This window comes from Otolemur garnettii, unplaced genomic scaffold (genome assembly GCF_000181295.1).
Source record: "Otolemur garnettii isolate 467f Iridium unplaced genomic scaffold, OtoGar3 scaffold00210, whole genome shotgun sequence".
Lineage (NCBI taxonomy): Eukaryota > Metazoa > Chordata > Mammalia > Primates > Galagidae > Otolemur > Otolemur garnettii.
Genome location: NW_003852605.1, coordinates 401,103 through 409,840, shown reverse-complemented (window position 1 = coordinate 409,840; position 8,738 = coordinate 401,103). Strand labels below are relative to the sequence as shown.

Genomic DNA, 8,738 nt, shown 5'->3' with positions numbered 1-8,738 from the left:
CATTTTAAAAAATGGATGAAAGACCTGAATAGACACTCCACCAAGGAAAATACAATGAAGACAAGCAAGCATATAAAAAAGATTTTAAGTATCATAAGTCATTAAGCAATTACAAATTAAACTGTGAGACATTGCCACATACCAATCAGAATGGCCAAAACCTAAAACACTGAAAAAACCAAATGCTGACAAAGATTTGGAGCAACTGGAACTTTTTTACATTGCTAACAGAAATATAAAATTGCAGAGGCACTTTGGGAGACAGTTTGCTTTGTTTTCTTTCTCTCGCTCTCTCTTTTTTGAGACAGTTTTACTTTGTCACCCTCAATACAGTGCTATGGCATCAAAGCTCACTGGAACCTCAGAGAGGGCAGGGGGTATAAGGTGTATCTCTGAATCTTCCTCAATTTTGCTGTAAATCTAAAATTACACTAAAAAATAAAGTTGGTTTTTTTTTTTCTTTTTTTTTTTTTTGAGTCAGGGTCTCACTTTGTCACCCTAGGTAAAGTGCCATGGCATCATAGCTCACAGCAATCTTAGACTCTCGGGCTCAAGTAACTCTCCTGCCTCAGCCTCCTGAGTAGCCAGGACTACAGGCACCTGCCACAACACCCAGCTATTTTTAGAGACGGAGTTTCTGTCTTGCTCAAGTTGGTCTTGAACTCCTGAGCTCAGGCCATCCACCTACCTCGGTTTCCCAGAGTGCTAAGATTACAGACATGAGCCACCCGCCTGACATGAAGTATATTTAAAAAAAATAATAATAAACGAGGAAGTTTCATTTCCAGAATGGCTAACTGCCTACTGAAATGATATTACTAAAGTTGTGGCCCACCTCCAAGGTCTGACAATAAGTTCGCAAACTCATCCTAGAAAAACTGCTACATATCTCATTGCTAGATATCACTACGGTAACTTTTTTCTTTTTTTGGAGACAGAGTCTCACTATGTCGCCCTCTGTAGAGTGCTGTACCATCACAGCTCACAGCAACCTCAAACTCTTTTGGGCTTAAGCGATTCTCTTGACTCAGCCTCCCAAGTAGCTGGGACTACCGGTGCCCACCACAATGCCTGGCTTTTTTTTTTTTTTTGGGCTGTAGTTGTCATTACTGTTTGGTAGGTCTGGGCTAGGCTGGGCTTGAACCCACTACCTCTGGTGTATGTGGCTGGCACCCTAGCCACTTGAGCTACAGGTGCTAAGCCCTCTACGGTAACCTTTAAAGCTCCCCCTGGGAAGCTATGCACTGACCCCAGCACCTAGTCCACCCTTCAAAACAATTTTGGAGGCTCGGCGCTTATAGCTCAACCGGCTAAGGCACCAACCACGTACACCTAAGGTGGTGGGTTCGAATCCCCAGCCTGGACCCGCCAAAACAACAATGATGGCTGCAGCCAAAAAATAGCCGGGCGTTGTGGTGGGCGCCTGTGGTCCCAGCTACTTGGGAGGCGGAGGCAGGAGACTCGCTTGAGCCCAGGAGTTGGAGGTTGCTGTGAGCTGTAATGCCACGGCACTCTACCCAGGGGGACAGCTTGAGGCTCTGTCTCAAAAAAAAAAAAAAAACAATTTTGGAACCCTTTTCATGGAATGGCCATCAGAGTGCACAAAAAAATGCAACCACCATAATGAACAACACTGAGCAAGACACCACTGCATATCGACACAAAAACAGCTGTGAGACATACACCAAGGTTAAGAAACTTTACTGAGTTGTTTGTAGAGTGCTGCCAACATAATCACACAATGGCAAGTTCACAGACTACAACAACAGGTCTGGTGGTCGTTTCAGAAAAAGAGTTCCAAATTGCTTTGAAGAGTGGGCTAGGTATTGGTGTTGGTGCACAGATTTCCAAGGGAAGTACTTCAGAGGTGACTGTAGTCATATTCAGCAATAAGGCATGTAGTACTTTTTCCGAGACCAGGTTGCGAACCTAATTGTCAGAACTTCGTTTATATTGTAGGTATCTAATAATCTACTTACATATAGTAGATATTTAATACCAAATTGAACTGTATTGAATAAATGAAGCTACATGCAAATTAACAAGACTCGTATTTTTCAATAGATTCAAGACTTAAAAGTGAAGTTAAAGGATCTCAGAACATTCTATGGACATAAATTTCAGGTGTATAAGATTTAAGGATGTCACCTAACGTCAAGTTTGAACTGTACTAAACAATCATTGCCACCTGTCTCAGCAGCTGAGTGAGTATAGTCTATAACCAGGGATGAAGCTTTTACATCACTTCTTCTGCTCTGGATTTTCAGCAGTGATTTGCTGAGGGATGAAGATGACGCTAACATTATGAAGTACTATGCAGGCCAGGTGGTATTTATTCTCAATCAGACACTGGAGTAGGGAAACTCTGCCAGGAATCTAAATAGAGGAATAATCATCTCAGAGCAGAGCAACCAGTAGCTAATTATTGCCTACTACCCGCATTACAGTTGTGGAACTATGTACAAGGTCTAGATTTGCCAAATTTATTTCTATATGGTGAAAAGGCCATGTCAGATGTATGCTGAGTTTTTACAAAGTTCTAGAGTAGTAGGTGCTATTTGAGTTAACCCAGCTAAACTTGGTCATATACCTAAGCACAATGAGAGTTTTGCTTTAAAGGTCAAATATGTCTCTAGTTCCCTGAGATTCCTGTACTCTTTGTGGTATCCTCTATGTGACAGCTAGTGTTTGAGATGGTTGAGAGATTCTGATCCCAAGAAGGTCCGACTTTTCTCCAAATTTCAGTTTCCGAATCACCTCATTCTCAGGGCCCTCAAATAACTACTCCACATGCACCCTTACTTTCTCCCTCCAAAGACCCAGTAAACTGGGCAAGCAACTAGAACAGTGGACCTGTCTTATTTAGCTTGATGTCAACCTCTTGCTGCTTTGATATTCCCCTTTCATTGCCCAAAGATAGACAAGTCCAGGCTTAGGACAACGGTATTCATGGCAGCAAGCTCTAAAAGGGGCTTCCTGTGGTTCCAGACCTGTCCCACTTCCACTAATCCTGGGTTAGAACTTCTACTGTAAACAGTACAGGAATGAACAGCACAGCAGCACCTTCAGCAAAGCTGGGTCCCCTTCAATACAAGAATACATTGTCTAGAGCAGTGGTTCTCAACCTGTGGGAACTACAGGAACTGTATTAAAGGGCCACGGCATTAGGAAGGTTGAGAAACACAGGTCTAGAGCAAAAAATTTGGGTAAGGCAAACGAAGTCTTCCTTCTGCCCCTCTCCTGGAAGGCAAAGCGTGTCTGAGTCAATACAAGTCCCATAGTTTGTACATATCCCTCAGTCAGAGGCAAGTGAATTGTCTTTACACTTTTTAGAGGAGCCCACATTCTAGACAGAGCAGAATCTCAATGTTTAAGGTCATTTGCTTCAATCCCAATACGTGAAATCAACGACAGTATGAAAAACTTTCCTCTTTCTTTTGTTTTCTCCTAGTCTAACGAGGGAAAGTTAACAGGAGTCACATGAGACAGAAAATCCTTTCTGTGAGCCTTTATCCTTCAGCATAGCAGGACAAAATGTTAATGGACCCTTCATCACATGGCCCAAGATGACTGGAGTCATAACCCACTAAAAATACAACAAAACAGCAGTCATGGACCAGGATACATACCTGGCCCCAAGAGATGTACAAGACTAAAAGGAATTTTGAGAGAACAAGTAAGAGTCAAACTCATCCTCCTACAGAAAGCAAGCCCAGGAGCTGAAGCTTCAGTCAGCCAAGTGAAGTGACAATGTAGAGTACTGAACTGCACAGCGCAAGATGTAGGAAGAAACTGGGCATCTGTGGCCACTTGTTCACTCAACCCTTCTTACCTGTGTGGCCATGGAGTGGTGAGTGTGGCCGTGGGAGTGTAGGTGATGTGCTAGAGGTCACAATCAAGCTCTTGCGGTTACTTGTCCGACAACTGCAATGAAAACAAAAAGTCAGTTACAACAGGGCCATATCATGGGCCTGAAGACCTTCAGCGGCTATCAAGGAACAAAGAGTGACACCATACTGGATATTATACTGCTTTGAACTGAAGTGATTAACAATCATCATCTGTACCAGTGACATTTGACACTTCATTATGTTCCCTCTTGAAACAACTTTTGTCAGTGTCTTGACTTTTATCTTGTACCACCTAAGTAAACACTTAGGTTTACTTCCCAAACAAACACAAGGTACTCCCTAAGGGTAATAACCATGTCTTAAACGGTATCTAATGAAAAAGAACTACTGTAAATTCCATTTACAAAATAAAAAATACTAGCCAAAATAGTCTCACATCTCATAAAAAGTTCCCTCTTGTTTTTGCCATAAAATGAAACTATTAATTATAAAAGTATAATTTTTAGAGCTGCTTAATCAGGGAATTAGGTAATATTCTCATTTTACCATTAAGTGTCAGAACAGGTCTGAATTTCTTCTGTAAAACTGGCACTCCAAAACGAAACAAACAAACAAATCTGGCATTCTATTACATGTTAAATGCCTGAGGCATTTTCCTGTAGTCCAAGAAAATCCAATCATGATAAAAAGTCATCTCATGCAACACTTATTACTGAAAAGTTCATCTAAATTTATCTGAATGTGAGCCTGTCTTTTAAAGGCATTAGTCAAATTTACCACTGATATTCATCCAAATAAATAGCCATTGAACATCCACTATGCATTGAGCACTGTTCTAAGGGCTGGGGAAACAACAGGGAACAAGAGAAAGTCTCTGTCCCCATAACTGAAGTGAACAGCACTATGGGATGAAAGAGAGAAAGGAAGAGAGGGAGAGAAAATAAGAGACGGGAATGTGAACGGAAGCAGTGGCAGTCAAGCCAAGGAAGGCCTGACTAAGGTGACATCTGATCAGAGCTCTGAATGATAGGAAGGACCCAGACCAGAGATCTGAGAGGCAAAGAGGAAAATAAAGGTAAAGGTACTGAGAGAGGAACAAATTTGGTATGTTCAAAAAAGGGCAAAGCAGTGGGTGTCAGGATGGGAGAAAAGCCAGAAAAGATGTAGGTTATGAAAGCTATGGTGTAGGCCACAACCTGACTCTGCAGGGCTATGGGAAATGTGATATGAAACTACTGGAGAAATTGAGATCAGTCTCAAGAAAGGCTTTCAGTACAAATACTCTCCTCCTCTGAGAAACCATGAGGAGGAATCCAATCATACCCATATCCCAAATTACCTCAGTCATCACCCAAGGTCCAAGCCTCCCATTCTATTTCCACCTAGTTAACCCCTGAAAGCTTCAGAGAAGCTTACACCATAGCTCCTTGAACTTGGCCTGTCATCAGCAAACTGCCTATATTTTCTTTCTTTTTTTTTTTTCTGAAATTTTACTTTAAATTCTAACCGAAAGCTTGCTGTCTTCCTAAGAGTCCTGATGAAACTCTAACTCCTTAAAAGCTAACTTTCTATTTTGCAACTGCAACTTCGGGAACTAAGGGTGAGTGAAGAAAAACCCAGAATCATGTTGGCTACTGTCTCATTTATATTTATAATAACAAACATCAAGTGGGGTCCTCATTACTGCCTGCCAATCTCTTTACTACATTTACCTAGGTATTACCTAGGTGCTCGCTCTCTCTCCAAGACAAATAATTCACATCTTCTCCTCAAACCTCCAATACTCCTTCCTTCCCCAAATGGTGCCCTCATCTGCCAACCCTGCTTTTCATTTAATGGGGTTAGGGCGGGGGTGGGGGGGACCCTACAAAATCACAAAGAGAAGTACTACATATTTACATATCCTGCTATAAAAATCTATACCAATATATTCTACTTAGGCAGCACCCATAGCTCAGTGGGTAGGGTGCTGGCCACATACACCCAGGCTGGTGGATTCGAACCTCGCCATGGCCAGCTAAAATAACAATGACAACTTCAATGAAAAAAGATTGTCGGGTATTGTGGTGGGAGCCTATAGTCCCAGCTACTTAGGCTGAGGCAAGAGAATCGCTTAAGCCCAAGAGTTTGAGGGAGCCTAGGTGACAGAATGAATAAGACCTTGTCTCAAGAAAGGGGGGAAAATATATACATATACACATACACACACACACTTATATAAATGTTCTAAATACACAGCCAATTAAGGCAGAGACTATCACATTGGAGAACAGCAGGACTCAATTATATACTGTAAATTATCTGTGACAGCCAAAAACTGGAATCCATCCCCAGTGTCCAATAATAGGTGAATAACAAATCATCATATATCTACACAACAGAATACTACTCAGTAATAACAAGGAACGAAGTATGGATTCACACAATGAATGAATCTCAAAGTAACTGTGCTGAAGCCAAGAAGCCAGACAGAGTACATGTATTGTTCCATGGATCAACTGAACTGTGTCTCTCAGAGCTAGTCAACTGAAAAATCTGTCCCTGTATATAAATACAAAACATACTAAAACCAAAAGTCAAAACATCATATTAAGAGAAAATAGTTCTGACATATGCACTAAGAGGAAACATATTAGTTAATAGGAAATTGTGATATACACAGGAAAAGGGAATTGGAAAAAATTATTTCCAAATTGATTACACCATATAAATTCAGCCAAAATGCATCTAACACATCATGATAAATTCCTCATGAGGTCTTGTTCTCTGCTTTATAAGACTACATGTTTTGTTCATACATGCTAAGAGATAACATGAACTTGTAGAATACTCAACGAAGTCTGGGCACAAGAGTCACCAACAATTTCCAAAAATACAACAACTGGCTGATGGGTAGTATCTACAATACCAAAAACCCATGCTCCCTCTCCAGAGCACACCTATGACGATACCTGATTTTGTAACTAAACAGGACTTGTTAATTTGTAAGTAATGACATGAACGATCAAGCTGTATCATGTGCAATTCAAACTAATGCTCACATACTCTGTGGCAGAAATTACAGAATATTGACCCTGGAATGGACTGAAAATCCAGTAGCAGCAGTAGTTGCTTTCTCCATGACTTCTATAGAGAGCAAGAATAAAAGATGAAGCCACATTTTCAGGGAAATATTGGATTTTATGAAACACTATTCATTTTGAAGAGAAAGCCATGACAATTGGCAATTGCTAAGAATAACTGTCTTGCGCTATACCACCTACCATAAGGCTTAGTAACATGAGAAACACTTCCATGGATGACAATTATGCTGCTTCAAGAAGTCAATGGCTGGTAGGTTTGAAGTCTTGACAATCTTAGTCAGTAGTGTACCTTGAAATAAACATCTACGCATTGGGAGAGATGAAATAAAAATTTTCACAAAAATAAAACCACTAGTGGCTGGGCATGGTGACTCTCATGCCTATAATCCTAGCACTATGAGGATGAGGAGGCTGAGGAGGAGGATCACTTAAGCTCCGGAGTTTAAGATAAGCCTGAGCAAGATTGAGACCCCCCTCTCTACTAAAAACAGAAAAAGTTAGTCAAGTGCTCTGGCAAGTGACTGTAGTCCCAGCTGCTCAGGAGCCTGAGGCAGGAGGACTGCTTAAACCCAGAAGTCGGAGGTTGCTGTGAACTTGGCTAATGCCATAGCACTCTAGCCTGGGCAACAAAATAAGAATCTGAATTAATTAGTCAATAAGTAAACAAATAAATAAAAACACTAAAAAAAAAAATTGACCTAACAAAATTGAGAAATTTGACCAGGAATCACAGGGGCAAAGTGTTTAATTGATCCAGCTCCATTTATATATATAATTCTAGAAAATGCTAACTAATCTATAGTAACAGGCCACAGATTAGGAATTGTCCAGCCAGAGCCAGAGATGGATTACAGACTCATGAGGACACTTCAGGTTTACAGATAGGTTCATTTTCTTCATGTTCGTTATTATGGTCCTAAGTACACTAAACGGTTTCACAGACATACATATAATCAAAACTTACCAAATTTAATGATTTAAACATGTACCATCTACTATACTTTGATCATGCCTGAATAAAGCTATAAAATCTTTTTTTAATATAAGTAATACCATGTTTCCCGCAAAATAAGACACTGTCTTGTATTTATTTTTTCTTAAGAAGACACACTAGGGCTTATTTTCAGGGGATGTCTTCCTTTCCGTGCTGAAATGCATGGCGTGGCATCACCAGGTCTTATTATTGGGGTAGGGCTTATATTTAATAAATGCATAGAAATCCTGCTAGGGCTTACTTTTGGAGTAGGTCTTATTTTCAGGGAAACACAGTATCATGTCACTCTTCCGCTTAACATTCTCCCTGTCTGGGTAAAAGACAACATTCTCACAAGACCTTCTAAGGCCTGGGATTTTCCATTACCTCTCTCTTTCTTTTTCACTCTTCAGCCACATGGGTCCTCACTCTTTTTAGAACATGCCAAGGAGATACTGCCTTGGGCCTATATAACTAATATTCCCTTCACCTATAAAGCATCCACCAAACAGTCTGGAGGCTTGCTCCTCACCCCCTTCAGGTCTTTGCTTAAGCACAATCTTCTTAACAAACTATCCCTGAATATTCTATTTAAAATTGCACTCTTCAGCTTGGTACCTGTAGCACAGTGGTTATGGTGCCAGCCACATACACCAGGGCTGGTGGGTTTGAATCCAGCCTGGGCCAACAACAACTGCAACAAAAAATTGCTGGGCATTGTGGCAGGTTCCTGTAGTCTCAGCTACTTGGGAGGCTGAGGCAAGAGAAATCACTTAAGTCCAAGAGTCTGAGGTTGCTGTGAGCTGTGATGCCACAGCACTCTACCAAGGA

General features: G+C 40.9%; 1 protein-coding gene across 1 annotated transcript in view; it reads right to left on the bottom strand.

The window, feature by feature from the left end:
• The window catches only part of MAST2 (microtubule associated serine/threonine kinase 2), a 202,383-nt gene that overhangs the window by 53,037 nt on the left and 140,608 nt on the right, over positions 1 to 8,738 (bottom strand). Inside the window, exon 5 of the mRNA XM_003801411.3 lies at positions 3,833 to 3,924. Within this exon, the coding sequence (XP_003801459.1) occupies positions 3,833 to 3,924 (92 nt within the window). The remainder of the gene's footprint in view (positions 1 to 3,832; positions 3,925 to 8,738) is intronic.